The 27,784-nt window shown below is 37.5% G+C and overlaps 1 protein-coding gene across 5 annotated transcripts in view; it reads right to left on the bottom strand.

Moving 5' to 3' along the window:
• The window catches only part of CNOT6 (CCR4-NOT transcription complex subunit 6), a 97,226-nt gene that overhangs the window by 16,618 nt on the left and 52,824 nt on the right, over positions 1-27,784 (bottom strand). For all 5 annotated transcript variants that reach the window (XR_010321038.1, XM_064279289.1, XM_064279288.1 and 2 more), the window contains 2 exons: positions 16,212-16,398; positions 14,497-14,582 (listed from right to left, as the gene is read on the bottom strand). Coding sequence is in view for 4 of the 5 variants with exons in the window: in XM_064279289.1 (XP_064135359.1) it covers positions 14,497-14,582; positions 16,212-16,398 (273 nt within the window). In the remaining variant the exon portion in view is untranslated. The remainder of the gene's footprint in view (positions 1-14,496; positions 14,583-16,211; positions 16,399-27,784) is intronic.

Genomic DNA, 27,784 nt, shown 5'->3' with positions numbered 1-27,784 from the left:
TGGAGGTGCCTCTAAAGACAAGCCTAGTAGTCCGCTTCTGAAAGGTCACAGCTTTGAAAACCCTACAGAACAGTTCTACTCTGCACACATGAGGTCTCCATGAGTCAGAATCAACTCAACAGCAACTAACAAAAAATACTTACAGGTGACAACTGACTACTTACACTATGTAACTATGTAATCCTTCCTCTAAAACCCTTCTTTATAAATCAAAAACCATCTCAATAGTCATCTATTTATAACTCTCTAATAAATGCAATCAAAGCCAAATGGTATATTTCCCCCAAAGTCTGCTTGCTTTTTGGAGTTCTTTTAAATTAAATCTGCTCATCATTGCCTAGAAAAATAAATACATACAAGGCAAAATTAACAACAACAAAAAAGTTCTAGAATTAAAGCATGATATTGTGGCTTCAGAAGAAAGAAACAAAAGTGAATGAGAGATACCTGGTTAAAGATGATACACTTTTCTCTACCCTTCCTGCTACGTACAACTAAAAACACTGAACATTAGTATAAAATAAACATAAGAAGACTGGAATGTGGAGAAAGCTGACTGGCTAGAGGCCTCAGGATCCAAGGACAACATGGTGATGAGTTCTCTGGGTTTACTTTTTGCACACACATGGAGCTGAAGCAACATGGAACACCAGATGGATGCAGACAAAAAAAAAAATGTCCCAACAAAAGCTAAATGGCCAGGAAAGGGCAGCCTATCAGGATAAAACCTTTAAGCAATAATTGCTCTACTCCAGGAAACACTAAAGAAGGTGTGGCCCCATCCCTACCCATACCAGCAAAGGCAAAGTGAGGAGCCTAGACTTCCATATCAGCCCTGAAATGAGAAGTCTGTGTCTCAGGAGTCAACAGAGGCTGAGGGGAACCCAGACTTCCCCCAACATAGTAGTGTCAGAAAATGTCAGCTAAATACAGAAGGTTTAAATAAGATCCAGTCTCACAGCATAATATGACTATATCCCAATTTCAATTGGGAGAACCAGGAACATTTAAAACTGAATGAAAAAAGATAAGAGATTCTAATACCAAGATAAAAGAAATGTGAGAATTACCTGACAAAGATAAAACTACCATGATAAAAATGCTTCAATAAGAAATTACAAACACAATTGAAATAAATGAAAAACAAAAAATACAAAGACGCAGCAAAGAAAAAAATTCTCAACATGTAAACAGAAGATATAAAGAAACAAATGGAAATTTTAGAAATGAAAAAGACAACAAATGAAATCAAAGGTTCAGTAGATAGGCTCAACGCAGAATGTAGGGAGAGGGGGAAGAACAAGTGAACTAAAAAGCAAATTAGAAATCACCAAACACAAACAACAGAAAAAAGATGGGGGGAAAAAACAGAACTATCTCAGGGATCTGTCATTTGTGTCACTGGAACCCTGGAAGGAAAGGACAAAGAGAACAGGGATGAAAAAGTACTCCAACCTACAGATTCAAAAACCTGAACAAACCCCAAACAGGATTCCACATCAAAACTAAACTTCTGAAAACTAAAGACAGGGAAAAAAAAACACTTTAAAGGGAAAAACAACACTATTGGGGGCGGGGGCGGGGGGGACAATTCGAATGACAAAGGATTTTTCATCACAAATCATGGAGGCCAGAAGGAAGTGGCACAATATTTTTCAAGGCTGAAAGAAAAGAACTGTCAACCCAGAATCCTATACCCAGTGAAAATATCCTTCAGAGGGAAAAGGATATAAAGATATCCTCAGGGAAGGAAAATCAAGAATTTGTTGCCAGCAAACCTATGTCACAAGAACCACTAATGGAAGATGTCTAAATAGAAAATGATAAGGAAAGCTGGAATATTCAAAAAATAAAATACAATAAACAGAAAATACAGGCAATTTTTTTTTGCCCCTCCAAAAAAAACCTTTTTTTGGCCAAAGAAGGCTTGCCTTCTCTTGAATTTTCTAAATCATGATTCTCATAAAACCCGTTGCCATCGAGTCGATTCCAACTCTTAGCGACCCTACAGGACAGATGAGGACTGCCCCACAGGCTTTTCAAGGAGCACAATTCGAACAGCAGACCTTTTGGGAAACCCTAGTGGCATAGTGGATAAGAACTACAGCTGCTAACCAAAAGATCAGGAGTTTGAATCCACCAGGTGCTCTTTGGAAAACCTATGGGGCAGTTCTACTCTGTCCTATAGGGTCGTTATGAGTCGGAATTGACTTTACCGCAATGAGAAATCATGATTATGGACTAAAAATAATTTATAAAGAAATAAATGAAAATTTATAACAGATGTAGTTCTAAATATATGCAGAGAATACATTTAAGACAATTATAAATGAGAGAGGATAAAAGAACATAAAGAAAGTTCAGGTTTTTACACTTTACTCAAACTGGCAAAATGATGACACCGGTAAACTGTGATCAGTAATATATACATATATGTGTTTGTGTGTATGTATAATGTAATACCTAAAACAATCACTAAAAAAACCACATAAAGAGACACACTCAAAAATACTACTGACAAATCAAAATGAAACTCTAAAAAATGTTCAAGTAGCTCTACAAAAGAAAACAGAAACAAAAATAGGAAGAACAAAAAGAAAACGAACAAAAAAAAAATTAATGTAAGTGGTCCAAATATACCAATTAAAAGAGATTGGTAGAGTGGATTAAAACACATTACCCAACCTGCTGCCCACAAAAACTCACTTCAAGCATAACAATACAAACAGGTTCAAAATAAAAGGACGGAAAAAAGATACACTATGCGAACATTCATTGAAGGAAACCAGGAGCAAACAGTAATGAAAGGAAAGCAGGAGTAGCTGCATTAATATCAGATAAAGTGAACTCCAGAAGATATAAAATTATTAGAGACAGGGAGCAACATTATGTAATGATAAAGCATAATCCTCCAAGACACAGTAATCCTAAATGTGCATCCAGTAAACAAGAAGGGTAAAATATTTGGAAAAATGAAAAAACTAATAGAACTGAAAGCAAAATACATAAATCTACAATTATAGTTGGAAATTTCAACACCTCTCTCTCAACAACTGATAAACCTACACAGAAAACAAGCAAGCAAATAGAAGAACTCAACAACATCATCAGTTCAATAGATGTTACACTGATATACAGAACACAATAAACATTTATAGTACACTCCACCCAGTAACAGTAGACTATACATTCTTCTCTAGTGCCCAAGAAACACATACCAAAATAGGTTATATCCTGGCCGTAAAACAAACTTCAACCAATACAAAAGGCCTGAAGTTATATAGTGTGTGTTCTCCAATCATAATGGAATAAAACTAACAATCAGTAACAGAAAGAAAACAGGAAAATCTCCAAATACTTGGAAATTAAACAATATACGTTTAAATAATCCACTGGTCAAAAAGAAAGTCTCAAGGGAAATATAAAAATGCACTGAACTGAATGAAAATGAAAACACAAATATCAAAATTTATAGGACACAGCTAAAAGCAGGGCTGAGAGGCAAATTTATAGCACTAAATGCACAAATTAGTAAAGAGGAAAGTTTCACTTCAGTCATCTGTGGTCTCAATTCAAGAACCTAGAAAAAACAAAATAAAAGCAAGCAGAAGGAAATACTAAAAGTAAAAGGAGAAATCAATGAAACTGACAACAGAAAAACAATAAAGTAAATCAACAAAGAGCTGGTTCTTTGAAAACATCAATAAAATTGACAAACCTCTACCACGACTGCCAAAGCAACAAATAGAAAAGATAGAAATATCAGGAATGAAATGCGGTATCACTACAGACCCTACAGGCATCAAATGGATAAAGGAATACTATGAACAACTCTACACAAACTTAACAAAACAGATGAAATCAACCACATCCTTGAAAAATAAACTATAACTCATCCAATATGAAAAAGATAATATGAATACCCCTAAACTATTAACCCCCACGTGCCTGTCTGTCATACTGTGGGGGCTAGAATGCTGCAGTGATACTAGAAGTTACGCCACCAGTATTCATATACCAGCAAGATCACCCACGGTAGACAGTTTTCAGCTGAGCTTCCAGACTAAGACAGAGTAGGAAGAAGAATCTGGCAGTCTACTTTGAAAAAAAATTAGCCAGTGAAACTTATAAATAGCAGCAAAACACTGTCTGATATAGTGCCAGAAGATGAGTCTCTCAGGTTGGAAGGCACTCGAAAGGCAACTGGGAAAGAGGTGCCTCCACAAAGTTGAGTTGACCTTCATGACTTGCACAGAGTCAAACTTTCAGGATCTTCATTTGCCGATGTGGCACAGCTCAAAATGAGAAAGAAAAAAAAAAAAAGGCTGCAAAGATACATTAAGGAATGCACAAAGTATGAATCAAGGAAAATTGGAAATTGTAAAAAATGAAATGGAACACATAAACATCAGTACCCTACACATTAGTGGGCTGAAATGGACTAGATATTGACCATTTTCAATAGGACAATCATATGGTCTACTATGCTGGGAATGACAGATTGAAGGGGAAAGGTGTATTCATCATCAAAAAGAACACTGCAAGATCTATCCTCAATTACAATGCTGTTAGTGATAGGATAATATCCATATGCCTATAAAGAAGACCAGTTAATATGACTATTCAAATTTACACACCAACCATTAAGGCCAAAGATAAAAGAAATCAAAGATTTTTGCCAGCTTCTGCAGTATGAAGCTGATCGAACATGCAATCAGGATGCATTGATAATTACTGCCTTTTGGAATGCAAAAGCTGGAAACAAAGAAGAATCAGTAGTTGGAAAATATGGCCTTGATGACAGAAATGATGCTGGAGATCACATGACAGAATTTTGCAAGACCAATGACTTCTTCATTGCAAATACCTTTTTTCAACAACATAAACAGGGACTCTACTTTTGGACCTTGCCAGATGGAGTACACAGCAATCAAATTGACTACATGTGTGGCAAAGGACGATGGAAAAGTTCGATATCATCACTTAGAACAAGACCAGGGACTAATCACCAATTGCTCATATGCAGTTCAAGCTGAAGCTGAAGAAAATTAGAACAAGTCCACAGGAGCCAAAATACGACCTTGAGTATGTCCCACCTGAATTTAGACCCCATCTAAAGAATACATTTGACACAGTGACCACCAATGATCAAAGACCACATGACTTGTGGACTGACATCAAAGATATCATACAAGAAGAAAACAAGATCACAAGAAAGGCAAGACCAAAATGGATGTCAGAAGAGACTCTGAAAGTTGCTCTTAAACATCGAGTAGCTAAAGCAAACAGAAGAAATGATGAAGTAAAAGAGCTGAACAGAAGATTTCAAAGGGCAGCTCAAGAAGACCAAGTAAAGTATTACAATGACATGGGCAAAGACCTGGCATTAGAAAACCAAAAATGCTCGCCATTTCTCAAGCTGAAAGAATTGAAGAAAAAATTTAAGCCTAGGAATCTATGGGCAAAATACTGAATGACCCAGGAAGTACCAAAAGAAGTTGGAATGGATACACAGAGTCACTGTACCAAAAAGAACTGGTTGGCACTCAATAATTTCAGGGAGTAGCATATGATCAAGGACCAATGCTACTAAAGGAAGAAGTCCCAGCTGCACTGAAGACACTGGTGAAAAGCAAGGCTCCAGGAATGGACAGAACATCAATTGAGATGTTTCGATAAACAGATGCAGTGCTTAAGCGCTCACTCGTCTATGCCAAGAAATTTGGATTCTGTTAAGGCTTGCTTTATGGCCTAAATATGTGGTCTATTCTGAAGAACGCTCCATTTGCATTGGAAAAGAAAGTATGTGTTCCATTTGCATTGGAAAAGAAAGTATACTTGGCTGCTGTTGGGTGGAGTGTTCTGTATATGTCTATGAGGTCAAGTTGTTTGCCTGTTGCATTTGGATTTTCCATGTCTTTATTGAGCTTCTTCTGGATGTTCTGCCTTTCGCCTCACCTAAAGTGGTGTGTTGAAGACTCCTACTATTATTGTGGAGCTATCTATCTCTCTCTTCAATGCTGTTAGAGTTTGTTTTATGTATTTTGGAGCCCTGTCTTTGGGTGCATAAATATTTATTATTGTTATGTCCTCCTGGTATACTGACCCTTTAATCATTATATTCTTATCCTTTGTGGTGGATTTTGTTTTAAAGTCTATTTTGTCAGAGATTAATATTGCCACTCTTGCTCTTTTCTTGTTTGCTTGATATATTTTTTTCCATTCTTTGTGTTTTAGTTTTCTTGTGTCTCTAAGTCTAAGGTGTGTCTCTTGTAGGCAGCATATAGATGGATTGTGTTTTTTTTAATCCATTCTGCCGCTGTCTTTTTTGGTGCATTTAGTCCATTTACATTCAGTGTAATTATGGACAAGTGTGAGTTTAAACCTTTCATTTTGATATCTTTTTTTGTGTGTGTTGTTGAGAGTGTGTCTACTTAATTTTCTGTGCTGAGTTGTTTTTCATTATGTACTTTTCCTCTTTTTCATTGTTGTTGATTTTGTATTTGCTGAGTCTTCATGTTTTTCTTGTTTTTTATTTTGATGTGTAGGGTTGTTAGCTTCCTTTGTGGTTACCTTAATATTTACCCCTATTTTTCTAAGCTTAAACTAATCTTCTATTTCTTCATATTGCCTTAACTTCCTCTCCTATGAAAGAGCTATGATTTTTTAGTCCCTCTTTTTTGTTTTAATGTTGTCATCTTTTACATAATGATGTCTCTGTTTCCCTATTTTGGGTGTTTTAGCTTTTATTTATTTTTGTGATTTTCTTATCTGGGTTGATATTTGGTTGGTCTGTCCTGTGTTCTAGTTTTGTGCTGTTATCTAGTGTTAATGACTCTCTAACCAGAAGACCCCCTTTAGTATTTCTTGTAATTTTGGTTTGGTTTTTACAAATTCCCTAAACATCTATTTGTCTGGAAATGTCCTAATTTTGCCATCATATTTGAGAGACAGTTTTGCTGGATATATAATTCTTGGCTGCCAACTTTTTTCCTTCAACACTTTATTTATGTCATCCCATTGCCTTCTTGCCTGCGTGGTTTCTGATGAATAGTCAGAGCTTAGTCTTACTGACTCTCCTTTGCAGACCTTTCGTTTATCGCTAGCTGCTCTTAAAATTCTCACTTTGGTTTTGACAAGTTTGATTATAATATGTCTTGGTGACTTTCTTTTGGGATCTACCTTGTGTGGGGTTTGACGAGCATCTTGGATAGATATCTTCTCATCTTTCATGATATCAGGGAAGTTTTCTACCAACGAATCATCAACAATTCTCTCTGTGTTTTCTGTTATCCCCCTCCGTTCTGGTACTCCAATCACTTGTAGTTATTCCTCTTGATAGAGTGCCACATAATTCTTAGGGTTTCTTCATTTTTTAAATTCTTTCATCTGATTTTTCCTCAAACACGCTGGCGCCAAGTGCTTTATCTTCAATTTCACTAATTCTGAATTCCATTGCCTCTATTCTGCTCTTATGACTTGCTGTTGAACTCTCAAATTCTGAAATTTTGTTAATCTTCTGAATTTCTGTTCACTGTCTCTCCATGGAAACCCTAGTGGCGTAGTGGTTAAGTGCTATGGCTGCTAACCAAAACGTCAACAGTTTGAATCCACCAGGCGCTCCTTGGAAACTCTATGGGGCAGTTCTACTCTCTCCTGTAGGTTCGCTATGAGTCAGAATCGACTTGACAGCAGTGGGTTTGGTTTTTTTTTTTTTCTTTTGGTCTGTCCATGGGTTCTTGCAGCCTATTAAATTTGCCATTGTACTCTTGTCTAATCTGCTTAAGTTCCTCTAATGCTTTGTCTTTGCACTGCCTGCCTGATATCCTTCCTAACCTCTTGAAGAGTTCCATATATTAATCTTTTGTATTCTACCTCCAGTAATTTCCAGGAAGTTCTCTTCATTCGGAAGATTTCTTGATTCTTTGTTTTGGGAACTTACTGAAGCCATCATGGTCTGCCTCTTTATGTGATTTGATATTGACTGTTGTCTCTTAGTCATCAATAAGTTATTACATTTATTTATTTAATGTCTGCTTACTGTGTCTTAGCCTCTTGTTTTTTGTTTTGATATGCCCAAATAGGCTGCTCAAGTGAGCTAGTTTGATTATTGGAGCTTCTGAAGCTCTAATATCCTGTTGTCAGGTGGTTAGGCTGTTACTAGGTATATGAGCCCAGGAGTCCATTCACCTTTCTTGTATGGATTCAGCTCAGGTGTCCAGGTAGTCAGTCACCAAGTGTGTGGTGCAGGCTCTCACCTACAGTCCTAGATAAGTAGGGGTGATTGGTGTAGGCACAGGTATCTAGGTGTAGTAGGGGGTCACATACTGAGCAAGGCAGGGGGCTAACAACTGCCCGAGTGTCTATGAGGAAAGCGAGTCTCTGTTCCCTAGAGCATGTAGGTGGGTGGGTTTTGCAGCCAAACTATGAGCACCCAATGCTGTTGGCTGTAAGGACTGGGAGGCACCACTTATTCCTGGATCCCTGTTGTGGGTTGCCAGGTGTTGTAGGTGGAGCCACCAGTCCTCAGAACCCTATTGTGGGTAGGTAGGGACCCTTTTGTTCTTTTGACAGTCCCTGGTATAGTCAATATTCTTCATCAACACCATTATTAAAAGGTATCAATTCTTCTGTTTTCCTTATTCACTGTCCAGCTTTCGTACCCATATGAGGCAGAGTGGTGTCAAACGTCACGAATCTGCCTCCCTACTATGTAGCCGAAACAGTTCAAGTTAGATTTCAGATATATACCCTGTTGTATTGTGCTAATGAGGGCCTACGCTGTCGAAATAGGCCCACACAGGTCTATGAAGGGGTGAAAAGCATTCAATGTCTGTGGAGCCATTATGCCTGTGCCTAGGCAAAGGAGCTATTTCTGCCCTGAGTTCCTGGCATAGCGGGGGAGCCGGCAGATTATTTTTTCCCATTTGTTAATTTGTTCCTTCTCCAAGGCCAGCAGTACAAAGACAGGGAACTGCCAGAAATTCAAGCCGGATTCAGAAGACGATGTGGACTGAGGGATATCATCGCTGATGTCAGATGGATCCTGGGTGAAAGCAGAAAACACCAGTAAGATGCTTACCTGCATTTTATTTACTACGCAAAGGTATTCCACTGTGTGGATCATAACAAGTTATGGATAACACTGTGAAGAATGAGAATTCCAGAACACTTAATTGTGCTCATGCAGAACCTGCACACAGACCAAGTAGCAATCCCTGGAATAGAACAAGGGGATACTGAGTGGTTTAAAACCAGGAAAGGTGTACATTAGGGTTGTATCTTTTCATCATGTTTATTCAATCTGTACACTGAGCAAGTAATCAGAGAGGCTAGGCTATATGAAGAAGAATGTGGCATCAGAACTGGAGGAAGACTCATTAACAACCTGCGATATGCAGACGACACAGCCTTGTTTGCTGAAAATGCAGAGGACTTGAAGCACCTACTTGATGAAGATCAAAGACTATAGCCTTCGGTATGGGTCACACTTCAACATGAAGAAGACAAAAATCCTCACAACTAAACCAATAAGCAACATCACGATAAACAGAGAAAAGACTGAACTCGTCAAGGATTTCATTCTACTTGGCTCCACAATCAACACCTACGAAAGCAGCAGTCAAGAAATCAAATGATACATTGCGTTGGGCAAATTTGCTGCAAAAGGCCTCTTTAAAGTATTAAAAAGCAAACATGTCACTTTAAGGACTAAGCTGAGCCCTACCCAAGCCAAGGTATTTTCCATTGCCTCATATGCATATGAAAGCTGGACAATGAATAAGGAAAACAGAAAAAAAATTGATACCTTTTAATAATGGTGCTGACGAAGAATATTGACTATACCATGGACTGTCAAAAGAACAAACAAATCTGCTTGCAAGAAGTACAGCCAGAATGCTTCTTGGAAGCAAGGATGGCAAGACTTCATCTCACATACTTTGGACATGTCATCAGCAAGGATTAGTCCCTGAAGAAGGACATACGCTTGGTAAAGTAGAGTGTCAGTGAAAAAGAAGATGACCCTCAACAAGATGGACTGACACAGTGGCTGCAACAATGAGCTCAAGTGTAACAGAAGGATCATGAGGGTGGTGCAGGACCAGGCAGTGTTTCATTCTGTTGTACATGGGGTCATTATGAGTCAAAACCAACTCAACGGCACCTAACAACAACAATTATTAAGGACACTGAATTCATAATTTACAAATTACCCTCCCTCCCCCTCAAAAAAAATCTCCATGCCCAAGTGGTCTCGCTAAAGAATTCTAAAAACATAAATGGTGCCCTTGACTACTAACCTAAAAGACCTCTTTCAGGTGTTAAAAAGCAAAGATGTCACCTTAAGGACTAAGTTGCGCCTGACCCAAGCCATGGTATTTTCTAATCACCTCATATGCATGCGAAAGCTGAAAAATAAGTAAGACCAAACAAGAATTGATGCCTTTAAATAATGGTGTTGACAAAGAATCATGGGCTGCTCAAAGAATGATCCAATCTGTCTTAGAAGAAGTACAGCCAGAATGCTCTCCTAGAAGCAAGGACAGTGAGACTACTTACTCTGGATATGTTATCAGGAGGGACCAGTTCCTGGAGAAGGACATTATGCTTGGTAAAGTAGAGGGTCAGTGAAAAAGAAGAAGGCCCTCAGTGAGATGGCTTGACACAGTGGCTGCAACAATGGACTCAAACACAGCAACAATTGTGAAGATGGCACGGGACTGGGCAGTCTTTTATTCTGCTGTGCATGGGATCGCTATGAGTCGGAACCGATTCAGAGGCACCTAACAACAACAACTGACCTAAAGGTTGGTGGTTCAAACCCACCAAGTGACTCCATAGAAGAAAGGCCTGTCAACATGCTTTTGTAAGATCACAGCCAAGAAAACCCTATGGAGTAGTTCTACTGTTTAACACATAGGGTTGTCTTGAGTCAGAATCAACTCAATGGCAACAAGTTTGGTTTTCTCGTTTTTGTTTACCACCAATTTTATATAATCTCTTCTAGAAAACAGATGACGAGGGAACACTTTCAAATTCATTTTATGAAGCCAGTATTACCCTGACACCAAAACCAGACAAAGAAAGTAGAAAAAAGAAAACTACAAATACTGTTCATGAATACAGAGGCAAAAATTTTTAAAATAACTAAGAGAATAAAAAATTAGCACCAATCTACAAAAAGAATTATACACCGTGACCAAGTTTGATTTATTTCAGAGATACAAGTATGGTTCAATATTCAAAAATCAATTAATGTAATTCACTACATTAACAGGTTAAAGAGGAATTATTACATGATTGTATCAATCAATGTAGGAAAAAAATTCACAAAATTTGGCACCCAATCATAATAAAAAATTCTTCAAAAACTAGAAGGGGGAATTTGATAAAGAGCGTTTTCAAAAAATATACTGCTAACACTAAATGGTGAAAGACTGAATATTTTCTAAGATGGGGAACAAAGTAAGGATGTCTGTGCTCACCATTCTTATTCAAGATAGTGGTGGAAGTCCTAGTCAGTGCAATAAGAAAAGTAAATGCATATACATTGGAAAGGTAGAAATAAAACTGTCCCTATTTGCAGGTAACATGATTTTCTATATAGAAATCCAAGAAATCTTAAAACAAATGAACTAAAAAACCTTCCTAGAACCCCTAGAAGCAAGTTCAGCAAGGTCACAGGACAGAAGATTTAAAAAAAAAAATAATAAGCCTTTATAGGTCGGAAATGTTCTGTATATCTTAACCATATCAATGTCAATATCCTGGTGGCAATTATTGTAATAATAATTTTGAAAGATGTTATCACTGACGGTAACTGGGTAAGGAGTACAAGGGATCACTCTGCATTATTTTTTATATCACATCTGAATCTACAAGTATTGCAAAATAAACACTAAGTAAAAAAAAGGAATGAGTATCTAAGGTCAAAGTCCTTTCTTTCACTCTAAGCACAATTCTGAAGGGCATGGGAAAATGTTTAAAAAAAGTAAAACATGATAGCTAGCTCCATGCTATCAACTTTAAAAGAAAATAACATGAACTCATTCATGAGACAAACATTTTGGCTACGCGTGGATGTATTATAGCAAATAGACATTATTTTGAACTAAGTAATGACTTTAATGTATGTTCTCTTTTCCAAATAATTAATAGGTACCATGAGAAATCAATGATACAAGTTTCCAGAGACAGCAAGGATGACATAGTTGCTTTAGATAGCGAAGTAGCTGGCACAACATCAGAGTTCAAGTATAAGCTGCAAAAGCTCAAGAAAATAACATAGGGTTTGTCCAAAGATGCTGATATCAGTGAAAAGAAGACGGCTATTACAGACAGACGTGTAACACTGTACAAGATATCTGAGATAAAAAAAAGTCTATGAAACTATACTTCCAAGGAAGAAACATAAAAACTTATATCTTTCTGAATGAAAGTGCCAGGGTCACTGAAAACAACCAAAACCAGCTGCAGAGTTCATTCCAACTCATGGCGACCCCATGTATGTCCCAGTAGGACTGTGCTCCACAGGGCTTTCAATGACTGATTTTTTCAGAAGTAGATTGCCAGGCCTTTCTTCTGAGGTGCCTTTGGGTAGACTTAAACCTCCAATCTTTTGAGTTAGCAGCCAAGTCTGTTAACTGTTTGCACCATCTGGGAACTATTGAAAACAAAGGTACCATAAAGACTACCCCTTCCCAAGTGTTCATGTTCAAAGGCTTTTATGTACCTTAAAATTAGTATAAAAATTTGTGATTGATGACCCTAACTTCTAATAAAGTTTGTGGGTTCTTAACGGAATAAATATGGATTAAGGTTCATAAGAAATATACTATAAAATTATAAAACCTTGAACTGGAAGGACATACAATAGTAGATATCTCTGCAATGAGAAAAGGACAAGAAGAGGAACAAAGAGGCCCTCAACATTCTGTAATGTTCTATTTCTTTTGCATTAAAAAAATGGCACTAAAGTGACAAAATGATATTTGTTAATTTTGGTGGCCAGGATATGAACACAGTTTGCTACACTTTGTATTTTTCTGATCTTTAAACATGGGGAGAAAAAAAAAAAACCTTAGGCCTACAATAGGGAAATAGTATAGTAATAGGCATCTTTGGGTCACTTTTCACTGTCCTCCTTTTTAAAAAGCCTCAGCCAGTCCAGGCTATGCAGAAAAAAACTTTACAAAGAATCATTTTCAAAGATTATATTTGCTAAATATGGTTTTACACACTTTTGTAAAAATATATTTGTATTTTTTCATTTAGTTTGGGTTTTTGTGAATAATATTGTTATTTTTATGATATGAAATGGATTAACAGAAATAAAACTTCATTTTGTAACTGGATTTTTAAGAAATAAGTGTGTAAGTCATGATGACCTGATCTTGTTAGCTTCCTAGGAATCAATTATAGAATAAGTTGGACATACCTACCCAAGACTGGTGTTACAGAATGAATTATGTCCTCTAAAAATACAGGTTGTAAATCCTAACCCCTATACTTGTGGAGCCCTGGTGGCACAGTGGTTAAGAGCTCAAGTGCTAAGCAAAAGCTGGCAGTTCGAATCTACCAGTGGCTCCTTGGAAACGCTATGGGGCAGTTCTACTCTGTCCTACAGGGTTGCTGTGAATTGGAACTGACTTGATGGTTTGGTTGGTTGTAATCCCATTTGGGAAAAGGGTTTTCCTTGTTATGTTAATGAGGCCATGTCAGCCCTGTGTCTTAAACCAATCACCTTTGAGATATAAAAAGCAGACAGGCACAGAGAAGTAAGCACAAATGGAGGGAAAGATACATCCCAAGGAAATGAGGAATAGAAGCTGAAAATAAACAAGGATCTTTTCCAGAACTGATAGAGAAAGCAAGCCTGCTCCTTGGGTCGGTGCCCAGAATTTGGACTTTTAGCCTCCTAAACTGTGAGAAATGCTGGCAGCATAGTGGTTAAGTGCTATGGCTGCTGACCTGTCAAAGACTCACTTAATGTGATAAAAAATTTACAAGTACTAACACGTTGTTAAGTGACTTAAATCTTGCTGGATTTAAAACAATATTTCCTAATAGTTCTTACTGCACCAATAAATGTCCCCACACTCTAATAAATTAAATTCTCATACATCAAGTTTCAGAAAATATGCTCAAATCTATTTTTTAAGATTTGAATATATGGAAAAAAAGTTGTTTACATGATAAAGTACCTGAAGTATGGCCTCAGAAATGTACTGCCAGAACACAGAATTAATTAAAAACAGAGGCTACAGAAGCAAGGCTAGGCCATACGCAAAAGAATTTTCCCAAAGAATCAAGAACACAAAAACTAGTACAGCCCACAGCTAGACAGGCAAGAAAGACAACCACTGGGATATATCTAAGAAACAGATGAGGTTTAGGAATAAGTGAGCCTGTAAATCCTCTGGCAAAATCATTCTCTCTCTCACTGCTTCTCTAGATTCAAATACACCATAAAAAGCACAAACATGAAGTCATTACCTTTCAGGCCTAAAGTCTGCAACTGAAACAGTTTTCCCAGCTCAAAAGGTAGAACTCGTAACAGGTTGTTATTTAAATGGAGTTCCCTGTTGATGTAAAAATTACAGGAAGTCAAAAGACACATTAACTTTTAACTAACAGCTAAAATATACAATTTCTAGGAATATAAATTTCTAAGAATGACAAAATTTCATTATTATAGTCCATTGTCTAGCACAGTGTTCTCAAACTATACGTGGTAAAAGATCAAACTGTCACAGACTGATACTTTGAGAAAATATAGGGAAAAAAAAATAAGTTACTATAAAAATGAAATCAGAAAAAGACAGAAAATATATACCCTGATTTTTAAAAGTTATTAGATTCAATAGGTATAAAGTCACTCTCAATTGCTGTATTTATCTCACTGCAGACTGGAAACACAGCTTACAAATTGGTACCAGTCCACAGAGCACCCTATGACTCCAGGATCTACCATACTTGGGATCTACTGTACAGGTTTAAGAAAGTGAAAATGATTAAAAAAAAAAAAAAAAAACAGCCTAACATGAGAACTGTTAAAAGAGAATTCAAATGATCATATAGTACCAACTCAAAGGAGCTTGTGACAGCTGCACAATTACATTTATGATTCCTATTTTGCCAAATTTATTAAAGTTTCATCTTAGAAATAATAAACGACATGTTAACTACTAATGATTATTTTAATTATTCGTTTTGCATAGAAAGTCATAATATAAATATCAAAGAAATCTTCAGTAGAGGGGAAAATAACCAGACACCCAACATTGCAACAGTTGCAATTTTCTACATTTATTAATTTTTAAGTGTAAAGAACTATTTCTGTAATCTTTGTTTCTTAAAATTTAAATGAACACTGGTTACTCCTGAGCAAACCAGAGGATGGTGAGGCCATAACTAAACAAGAAAAACTGGTTCTGAATAACTGGTTCTGAATAACTTGTAAATGGCAAAGTCAAGATTCCAATCTGAACTATGACTCTGAATTCTATGCTCTGTCCTATACACCTGACTATATAAAAAAAAAAAAAATTTTTTTTTTTTTTTAATATATATAATCCCCCAAATTCAATTGAGGAAAACCCTAGTGGCGTAATAGTTAAGAGCTACAGTTGCTAACCAAAAGTTCGGCAGTTCAAATCCACCAGGCGCTCCTTGGAAACCATATGGGGCAGTTCTACTCTGTTCTATAGGGTTGCTATGAGTCAGAGTCAACTCAACAGCAACAGGTAATGGGTAAATGCAATTAATTTAGCTTCTTTCAAGTCCAGGCTTTAATGTTGTCATGCACACAAGCCCTGGGACAGCAAAAAGGTTTCATGGTTTCCTGGACCCTGTGTTAAGAATCCTACATTACCCCAGGATTTAGTAGGAAAAAAGCAGCACAATGATGAGAAATGTCTGTCATAGGTGAGTGTGTATGTGTGACTTAGCAAGTGCCTTATATTTGTTTACCCCACTTTATCTAAAAATTCTGGTACAAGAATAGACATAATAAAAAAATTTCAGGCAATAGATCTACCTGATATATTCCTAGCTGACATTCAATCATTCCAGAAAACTTTACACAAAAGATATAGTTTTGTGTACTTTTGTTCAACTATCATTAAATTGATAGTGTTTTTCATAACAAATTAATATCATTATTTTGTTTTAGGGAGCTTACAGTTACATTCTAAGTTGAATCTGTATACCTGAGTGATACCATGTTTCCGAGTTCTGCTGGTAAACTACGAATTTTATTAGAGGATAGGTCCAGATACACCAGATTGTGAAGCTTGGCAATGTCTGAAGGAATGCGGGACAGGGAATTGTCACTCAGATGCAAAGCTGTCAAGTGAGTTAGTGACCACAAAGATGAGCTTAAGCTTCTTACTTTCCCTGTAAGAGAAAAAAACGCAGGAGGAGGATTATACAATGTTCTCTACAATTTGGTCCCTAGATTAAATAAGATTTAGCAGTTTTGATGAATAAAAATAATTTATTATCCTAGGAACTGTGGGAAGTAACAGGGAAAACCTTACCTGTTCTACAACAATTCACTGCTATAATTATGTTATAAACTCTGCACCTAGCAGATTAAATTAAAGAAAAAAAAAAACAATACTTAGATTGCATTTTTATTTTTAAGAGCGCGATAAAAAAGGATTCCTTTTTTAAAACAATCTTGGAGTTGTGGACTGACATGTAAAGAGCTTGAAGGTTGTCACTCCCATCCTCACAAGAAAAAAGCTGAACAAACTGAAAATCAACAACTCTTCCTAGATCCGTCAGAGATTGAAATCACAGGGCAAACTGCTACCCTCAAAACTAGAGACAAAAAGCTAGATACAGACACAGCTTACCAGGAACAAAAGCCCACAGCTGGAGCCAGGACATGTCAGGACACTTACACTGTAAATGATGAATTGCTGGAGGCTCAGTGTGGACTAGCTTGGGAGTTAGGAAATGGCAAAGCAATGGGGAAGAGGAGGGACAGCCTTCAGACCCCCCCTTCCCCCACTTTACTGAGTTTTACCTACAGGAGTTCCACAGGCTATTCACTCTGAAGACCACAGTAAAATTCCCCCGTCCAACAGGGTAAGGGAATAAGTTACCATTTTGAAAAACACAGTGAAGTCTGTGAGAGCTGAGTCTCGTTGGGACTGCCTTGTTTTTCTGGGTCTCGCAAGTTTTCCACCTTTGACAGAGTGAAATCTTACCACTTTTCTATTGGAAAATAAATTTGAGTTTTCCTTCTCTAACAGGTTTCTGCCTTGCAAAAGTTCTGGCTCTTACAGGTTTTACTGTACCAGAACTCTCTATTCCCCTTGTTAGGCCTGGCTTCAAGGCAAAACTATTTTACCAGAGCCTACCAGACTTGAGGAAGCCCTGGGGGTGTAGTGGCTAAGCGCTACGGCTGCTAACCAAAAGGTCAGCAGTTCCAATCCACCAGGCACTCCTTGGAGCCTCTATGGGGCAGCTCTATTCTGTCCTTCAGGGTCACTATGAGTTGGAAATCAACTCAACAGCAATGGGTTTGGTTTTTGGTTTTTTTTCCTAACTTGAGTTTTACCAAAGCCTAACCAACCTGAAAGAACCCTAGTGGTGTAAACAGTTAAGCACTAGGCTGCTAACTGAAAGGTCGGCAAATTGAACTCACTCAGCGACTCTGCAAGAGAAAGACCTGGTGATCTGCTTCCATAAAGATTACAGTCAAGAAAGCCTACGGGGCAGGTCTACTGTCATATGGGGTTGCTATGAGTCAAAATCAACTTGACATCACCTAATAGCAACAACAATCAACCTGGGGAAAGGGAAATACCCAACTCTAGCCCCTCTAGACTCTGTCTTATCTAAAGAGGTAGGTGGGGGACCAAAAAAAAAAAAACTGAGACGTACTTGTGAAGGTCCTGGCCCAGAGAAACAGGCCCACTAAAAGACTTACATGTAATTATAGGGCTATAAAATGCTTTTCTTCCACCAGAACTTACCACATCAATAGGGCTCCTGCTCATGGACTCCAGACTTTCTAGAGCCATGGGGGCTAGATGAACCCCTGAAACTATTACCCTGAGATAATCTTTAAAAGTTAAACTGAAAATATCCCCTTAAGTCTTCTTAAAACCAAACAATAGTCTAGTTTAACCAGTAAAAAAATGTCTGCCTTGAGCATTATGGAGCCCTGGTAGCACAGTGGTTAAGAGCTCAGCTGCTAACCAGAAGGTCAGCAGTTCAAATTAATCAGCTGCTCCTTGGAAACATTATGGAGCAGTTCTACTCTGTCATATAGCATCACTATGAGTCAGAATCAACTCAACGGCAACAGGTTTTGGGCATTATGTTCTTTTAAGATCTATCTATGTGGGATCACACTGACAACAGCCAATCAAAAAATAGGAACTTTAGGGGGCAGCAAGTTTATGCTACTAGGGGAGGAACAACTCAGAAAACGAGGGTGAGAATGGTTGCACAACTCGAAGAATGTAATAAATGTCACTGAACTGTACATGTAGAAATGGTCAAATTGGTGTACGTTTTGGTGTGTATCTTCTCAACAACAAAAAAGTCTGCAAAAAATCAAATCAAATAAAAAAATAGGGCTCCTGTATATTAACAGGGGACAGGGCTAAAAAGAGCTGCAAGACTCAGAACCTATTTAAGAACGAGTCTCTATGGAAACCCAAGGAAAACAGAGGAGAAAAAAACAAGGACACTTGAGGAAATTTTAAATAATCACGCAAAATTTCAATAAACAGTAAATACAGTGAAACTCCTGGCCAGATAAACATAAAACTTCATACTAAACACGTATCTACCTCAGTTCCTTTTACCTGATACATCATGCAAGCTATCAAAAAAAAGTTACAAAGCATACCAGAAGGCCAAAAACACTGTTGGAAGAGACAAATCTAACATCAGAATCAGACTCAGATATGAGAGAAGTTTTTGAATTATCAGACCAGGAATTTAAAATAACTATGATAACATGGAGTCCCTGGGTGGCAGAAATGGTTAAGCGAGTGACTTGCTGAAGATTGACAGTTTGAACCCACCCAGAGGTGCCTTGGAACACAGGCCTGGCAATCTGCTTCTAAAAGTTCACAGCCTTGAAAATCCTACGAAGCAGTTCTGCTCTATACATATGGGGTCACCATGAGTCAGAACTGACAGCACCTAACAACATGACCCATATGCTAAGGACTCTAATGAGAAAAGCAAACAACATGGAAGAATAAATGTGCAACATAACAGAGAGATGCAAACTCTAAGAAAAAATCAAAAGCAAATGCTAGAAATCAAGAATGCTGTAGCAGAAACGAAGAATGCTATCACCAGACTGAACAAAGCCAAGGAAAGAAAAAATGAGCTTGAAGATACTTCCGAAACTAAAAATCAAAGAGAAAAAAGAATGAAAAATACAGAAGAGAATATCCAAGAACTATGAGTTCGAATCGACGCAATGGCAATAAGTTGTTTTTTGTTTCTTCTTTGGTGAGAGAATTAGAAAAGGTATGACATATGCATAATGAGAATACTGGAAGGAGAAGAAACAAAAGAAATATTTGAAGTGATAATGGCTGAGAATATCCCAAAATTAATGCTAGACACCAAACCAGAGATCTAGGAAGCTCACAGAACACAAAGCAGGATCCCCCCCGATCCCAGTGATGTCGAGTCAATTCCGACTCATAGCGACCCTGTAGGACAGAGTAGAACTGCACCATAGAGTTTCCAAAGAGCGCCTGGTGGATTCGAACTGCCGACCCTTTGGTTAGCAGCCATAGCACTTAACCACTACGCAAAGCAGGATACTGAAAAATCTATGACTAGGTGTATCATATTCAAACTGCAGAAAATCAAAGAGAAAACTCTGAAAGAAGTCAGAGGAAAAAAGTCACCTACAGTGGAACAAGGGTAAGAACTGTATCAGACTGCTCTCTTTAGAAACCGTGCAAGCAAGAAGACAGTAGAGTGAAATATTTAAAGTGCTGAAAGACAACAGGCACAAACATAGAACTCTGTATTCAGTAAAATTATCCTTCAAACAAAAACTAATTTATCACCAGTAGACCTGCCTTTTAAGAAATACTGAAGATTTTCAAAGAAAAAATGATACAGAGGTCAGAAAATTGGATCTACATAGAGTGTTAAGGAATAAATGAAGGTAAAGTAAATCTCAAATTTTTCTTATTCTTAACTGATCTAATAGATAACAATTTGTGTAAAAAATAAAAGCAACAATGTATTCGGTGATTACAGTACGGAAAATGAAATGAATGACAGTAATGTAATAAGGGATGGGAGGAAACTGGGAATACTCTGTTATAAGGTATAAGGGTCTTAAAAGCTTGTGAGTGGCCATCTAAGAGTCTCCACTGCTCCCACCCTATCTAAAACAAATGAGAATGAAGAAAATCAAAGACACAATGAAAAGATTAGTCCAAAGGACTAATGGACTACAACTACCACAGCCTCCAGCAGACTGAGTCCAGCACAACTAGATGGTGCCTGGCTACCACCACTCTGATGGGGATCATAATAGAGGGTCCCGGACAAAGCTGAAAGAAAAAGGTAGAACAAAATTCTAACTCACAAAAAAAGACCAGACTTACTGGTCTGACACAGACTGGAGAAACCCAATGAGTACGGCCCCTGGACATCCTTTTAACTCAGTACTGAAGTCACTCCTGAGGTTCACCCTTCAAAGATTATACAGGCCCAGAAAACAAAACTAGACTAAATGGGCACGCCAGCTCAGGGACAAGGACGAGAAGGCAGGAGGGGACAGGAAAACTGGTAATGGTGAACCCAAGGTCAAGAAGGGGAGAGTGCTGGCTATGCTCTGGGGTTGGCAGCCAGTGTCACAAAACAATATGTGTATTAATTGTTTACTGAGAAACTAATTTGCTCTGTAAACTTTCATCTAAAGTACACTTAAAAAAAAAAAAATCACGAAAGGAGATAATCTGAAGATAAACTGAATCAATAATTAATAACCTTCCAAAAGAGAAGACACTAGGCCCAGATAGTTTCTGGTGCTTGGTGAATTCTATCAAACATTTAGGGAGGAAACGATACCAATTCTCTATAATCTGTTCCAGAAAACAGAAGCAGAGGGGACACTTCCTAACTCATTCTATGAGGCCAGCATTACCCTAATACCAAAATCAGACAAAGAGATTACAAGAAAGGAAAACTACAGACTAAATACCTCTTACAAACACAGATGCAAAAATCCTCAACAAAGTTATTAGCCCAAGCGTCCATCGACAGATGAACTGATAAACAAATTGTGGTATACACATACAATGGAATATTATTTAGCCATTGTCATGGATTTAATTGTGTCCCCCCAAAATGTCTGTCAACTTGGCTAGGTCATGATTCCCAGTACTGTGTAACTGTCCATCATTTCATCATCTGATGTGATTTTCCTATACGTTATAAATCCTATCTCTGTGATGTTAATGAGATGGAATTGGCAGCTATATGTTGATGAGATCTACAAAATTAGATTGTGTTTTAAGCCAATCTCTTTTGAGATGTAAGAGACAGAAGGGAGCACTGAGACGGGGGACCTCATACTACCAAGGAAGAAGCACTGGGAACATAATGTGTCCTTTGGACCCGGGGTTCCTGTGCTGAAATTTTCTTGACCAGACTGATGACAAGTACCTTTCTTCAGAGCCAAGAGAGAAGAGAAAAACTTCCTCTGGAGCTGACACTCTGAATTTGGGCTTGTATTCTACTAGACTGCGAGAGAATAAATATCTCTTTGTTAAAGCCATTCACTTGCGGTATTTGTTATAGCACCACCAGATGACTAAGACAGTCATAATGACAAATGAAGTTCTGACACATGCTACAACATGGATGAATTTAAAAAACATTATGTTGAATGAAATAAATCACATACAACAGACATATGATCTCACTTTTATGAAATATCTAGAATAGGCAAATGTCTAGAGACAAAGGGAAAGGGAGGAATGAGAAGTTATTGTTTAAGGGGTACTGAATTTCTGGTGTTGGAAAATTTTATAAACAACGTAGTAGTGATGGTTGCACAACACAGAGAATGTAATTAATGTTCCCGATTGTGAACCTAAAAATGAGCAAAATGGTAAGTTTTGTTTTATGCATGTTTTACTACAATATATATTTTTTAAAACTAGCAATCCAACAATGTATAGAAAGAATTATACACCATGACCAAGCGGGATTTATTCCACATATGCAGGTTGGTTCAACATCTGAAAATCAATTAATGTTATTTATTACATCAACATGCTAAAGAAAACTTGTGATCATATTAAATGATGCAGAAAAAGCATGTGACAAAATCTAACATCCATTAATGACAAAACTTTCAGCAAACTAGGAACAGAGGGAAACTTATTCAACTTGATTAAAAAAACACAAAAAATACTACTGCTAACATCCTATTTAAATGGTGAGAAACTAGACACTATCCCTCCAAGACTGGGAACAAGGCTAGGATGTTCCTTCTCACCACGCCTATTCATTAAAAAAAAAAAAAAATTTTTTTTTTTTTTTATAGCTACTGAAAATCCTAGCTAATACAATGAGACAAGAAATAGAAATAAAAGGTACACAGATTGAAAAGGAAGAAATACAACTGTCTTTATTCACACATACGATTTTCTATGTAGAAAATCCCGAAGAATCAACAATTATAGCAAGGTAGCAGGATTGTGGTGCAGTGAATTACTTATTATGGTCCTTCTAGTCATAGTCTTTGCAACTGCCACACAATGACTGAGTGGGACCATGCAAATAAGGTGTACGGAACCCTAACAAGGTATAGTGGTTGGTGTGTGTTGGTTTGGTTAGTATCGTGCTGCTGCCCTCCCTTTCGTGATCTGATGTAATTATCTTAATTACCCTCCACTTTATATGTTGTAAAGCCTAATTTTATATTTTAATGAGGCAGGATAAGTGTGGGGCATATCTTGAGTGACAGCCTTGCAGGAGGATCAAGTTCCACCCTTACTCAAGTCACACCCTTCCCTGGGGTGTGGTCTGCATCCAGCATACGTATGTGGGTGCTCTGGTAGGGTTCTATCTGCATCTGGATCCTGCACCTGGCTTGTCATTATCTGATCTTTGGTTCTTAGGACTTTAGCCAGCGGCCTGCCATCTAACCTGCCAATTCTGGGGTTTGCCAGCTTCTGCAACCCTGTAGCCTATCATCTGACATTATTCATCAGCTTCCCCAACTTTGTGCACCAGCAGCCTGTCTTCTGGCCTGCCCACTGGGGTTTGTAAGCCTCTGCAGCCACGTAAGTCAGGAGAAGCCTATGCCTGACCCAAGGATTTGGGACTTGCCAACCTCCACAATTGTCTGAGCCATTTTCTTGGTATAGTTCGTGAATTCTGTGAGATTTCTGCAGTGAATTATGGAACCCAAAGACGAGAGGAAGAATACTGAGGGGAGGGGGAGCAGCTGATGTTAGAAACGATAGAGTGGTATAGCAATTTGGAAAAGTTGGACACTTGAGACATCTGTAACCTCTACTTCACAGGAACCAGCTTTGTGCTGCTCCTTTAAAAGAAATTATTCATTTAAGAATATTAGTATATAAAAGTCAATTGCTCCCATATACCAGCAATGAACAACTGGAATTTGAAGTTAAAAACAAAAAAATTTATACATATTAGCACCAAAAAACAAAACGAAAAAAAACCCTTAGATATAAATCTAACGAAATATGTAAAAAATCTACATGAGGGAAACTACAAAACTCTGATGAAAGAAATCAAAGAAGATCTAAATAGAGTTCATTGACAGAAAGACCCAATATTGTGAAGACTCAATGCACCCCCAATCAAAATCCCAGGAATTATACACAACAACAACAATAACCTTTTGGAAAAGGTCAATGAGCAAAAAAGAGTCATCTTTTGAGAATCTGATATGTATTTATTTCTTCTCCATAAAATTGTACATTTTCACATTTGCATTCGATTTTAAGCAGCTTAGTGACTTCAGGATAGCTGGGGAGTGTCCTGGTCACAGGTTAAAAAAGTGACTTCATCCTAAGGTAACTAGAATCCTTTATTACTAAATACCAAGAACAAGAGGAATCTAATTAGTGTTCCCTGAAATCAGAGGGGTGATTAGCAAACACTAAAGAAAGTAGGCATGATCAATGTTGTTGCTGAGTGCTGTCAAGCCGATTCCCACTCACAGTGACACCACGTGACAGAGGAGAACTGTGTCATCGGATTTCTTGGCTGTAATCTGTATTGAAGCAAACCACCAGGTCTTTCTGCTGTGGAGTCACTGGGTAGGTTCAAACTGCCGACCTCTCAGTAAGCTGCCTCGCACTTTTTTTTTTTTTTTTTTACCAGCATACCTACCAAGAAATCAAAATCACTACCTGCACATTTACAGAGTAGAAAAAAATAACAAGGAAGAAGAAATGTAGACTGAAAAAAACTCTGACATTTGGGAAGAAATAGGGGAATTAATTGGAAAAAGTGAGTTTAAGCTTTTCCCAAGTCACACTCCTGATGAAGTTAAAGACCATGATTTCAGACTCTTAGCAATGGAAACCCTGGTGGTGTAGTAGTTAAGTGCTACAGCTGCCAGCCAAAGGGTCGGCAGTTCGAATCTGCCAGGCACTCCTTGGAAACTCTATGGGGCGGTTCTACTCTGTCCTATAGGATCACTATGAGTCAGAATCGACTCGGTGGCACTGGGTTTGGTTTTGGCTTGGGGGCAAGGGAAATTACAATCTCACAAAAGGAAGGAAGACTATAATGAGACTTGCAAACTGGATTAAGAGGAAGAAAAGAAACCAGATTAAATTACACAAAGGGTACTAGGGAGAACACATGGCAGAATAATACCACAACAATGCTTAACTTAAAAGTAAAGTTGTTGAGGAAACTTAATATACCGAAGCATGTGAGTTAACAAATTGGAAGTAAACGCAACTGCAAAGGCACCTTCACTGAATATTTACATGGAAGGATACAGCTTGTTCAAATTAACAGCTCTAATTTAAGTAAAAGAAAATTAAAACTGAAAGTAAGAAGCCTAAAACCTAAGAATGGAAAGACTAAGGCGAGTATTAGGAAAAAGATAAAAGAAGAGAGAAAGGTGAGAATTTTACGCTCAAAATAAAATGAACACTGCAGTGTAATGTGGAAGAAAAGACTGATACATTCAGGTCAGGAGACTTCACATGTTATTTTGTGTTTTACCACTAAGTAGCTCTAGCTCTATCATTTAATAAGTGTTTCACCATAGGAAAAGGAAATTTTTAGAACAAAGTTCCATCACTAACATCTGAACTAGCTGCACTCTCTGTACTTTTCTAAAAAATCTACCTCATTTTTAAAATAAATATGCGTATTAAATAACTCAGCAGTGTTCAAAAGTACCCAAATTCTACCACCCAGATATAAGTACCATTACATCATTCCAGGCAACCGGGTATACATTAATATACAAAATAAACAGGTTCAGAAAAGGAGGGTGAGAATGGTGGTATAACCTGCAGAATGTAATCAATGTCACTGAACTACACGTGTACAACGACATAGGTAGAAATTGTTGAATTGGTGTATGTTTTACTGTGTGTATTTTCAACAACAAAAATTAATTATTTAATAAAATTCTTAAAAAAAAAAAAAGGGGGGGGCACAGAAATGGATTAAACTATAAATGCTACCATAATTTCATTTAACCAAAGGCGGGGGGATAATGGATCTATAAATCTTCAAACATTTTTCCCCTTAAGCTCCTCCAAATTAATAGGCATTCTAAAAGAAATTAAAGGTTAGAATCATCATAGTTTTAACTGCATATTTCTCTTTTATACCTGTTTCCCTACAATGAAAGATAAAAAGGTTATCATCTTACAAATACATCCTTGCTCCTGAAAAGTGATGACTTCTATAACTTCATGAGGGATAACTTTGACTACAAGAATCAGCATGAAACTGGTACCTATCAGAGATCAAATATACCACCACTTTCTGACTTTCCCGTTTATTTTTGACATCAGCCATCCCGCAGCACTCTTTCTCTACTGAGTTCGATAATTCATTACAATATCCACAAAACTCACAGGAACACCATAACTGTGATAACAACTTTAATGTAACAGAGAAGTATATAAACAAAGGATGCACAGGGCAAGACCCAGGAGGGGTCCCCCAAATCATTGTATTAATTTTTTCATCATCAAGAGTTTATAGCATCTCCAGAGAGGATAAGCAAATGTCCAATAAGCACATGAAAAGACGCTCAACATCACTGCCATCACAGGAAAATTCAAAGCAGAACCACAGTGAGATACCTCTTCATTCACACTAGCACAGCTAAAGTAAAAAAGATAATAACGTGTTGACAAGCATGTAGAGGAATCAGTAGCCTCATACACTGCTGGTGGTAATGTAAAATGGTGTAGCTGCACTGGGAAACAGTCTGGCTGTTCCTCAAACAATTAAACATAGCGTTACAATGTGACCCAGCAATTCCTTTTCCGGGTACATACTGAAGAAAAATGAAAACATATGTCCCCATAAAATCCTTATATGAATGTTTATAGCAATACTATTCTTAACAGCCAAAAGGTGGGACCAACTGAAATGTCTATCAACTGATGAATGGGTAAAAGAAGTGTGGTATACCCATATAAAGGAATATTATTCATCAGTAAAAGGGAATGAAGTACTGACAAATGCTACAAAAGATGGAACACTGAAAGCACTAAGTGAAAGAAGACAGTCACAAATGACCACATATTATATGATTCCATTTATACAAAACATCCAGAATATGCAAATCTATAGAGACAGAAAGTAGATTAGTGGTTGTCTAGGCTGAGGGGCTGGATGGAAATGGGAAGTGACTGCTAGTGAGGGTGGGGTTTCTTTAAGGGGTGATAAAATGTTTTAAAAGAGATTGTGGTGATGGCTGCACAACTCAGTGAATATACTAAAAACCACTGAGTTTTACACTTTAAATGGGTGAACTGTATAGTATGTAAAATATATCTGAATAAAAGTTATATTTAAAAAGTTTACGGCATAATAAAGACCAAAATTAATATACAGAAAACAATAATTTTTGTATACAGAATAATCAGATAAAAGAGTAATGGAAGAGAAGACACTATAATAAAAACTAATGTTGAAAGGGAGCCCTCATGGCGCAGTGGTTAGGAGCTCAGCTGCAAACCAAAAGGTCGGCGGTTCAAATCCACCTGCCGCTCCTTGGAAACCCTATGGGGCAGTTCTATTCTGTCATACAGGGTGACTATGAGTCACATGCGACTCGACGGCTATGGGTAATGTTGAAAGAGAAGAACAAAGGAGGAGGTCTCACATTTCCTGATTTTAAACATATAAATACAGCTACAGTAATCAACACAGCCTGGTACTGGTATAACAACAGACACACAGACCAATGAAACAGAACTGAAAGTCCAGAAATAAACCCACACATATATGGTCAACTGATTTTTGACAAGGGTGCTAAGTTCATTCAATGGGGAAAGAAGTCTCTTCAATAAATGGTGTTGGGAAAACTGGATTTCCATATGCAGAAAAATCAAACAGGACTCACACCACACACAAAAACAAAATCAAAACTGATTAAAAAATTGTGGCCTTAAATTCTCCAAATTAGATAAAACCTATAAACCCACAAATCCAAGTAGTTCAACAAAAGAAAGAAAAAACAACACCCAAGGGCCCATAATAATTGCACTGCTTATAACCAATCTTAAAAAGAAAAGCCAGAAAA

Source organism: Loxodonta africana, chromosome 2, assembly GCF_030014295.1.
Source record: "Loxodonta africana isolate mLoxAfr1 chromosome 2, mLoxAfr1.hap2, whole genome shotgun sequence".
NCBI lineage: Eukaryota > Metazoa > Chordata > Mammalia > Proboscidea > Elephantidae > Loxodonta > Loxodonta africana.
Note: the sequence above shows the minus strand (reverse complement) of the source record. Positions and strands in the feature narration are given on the sequence as shown.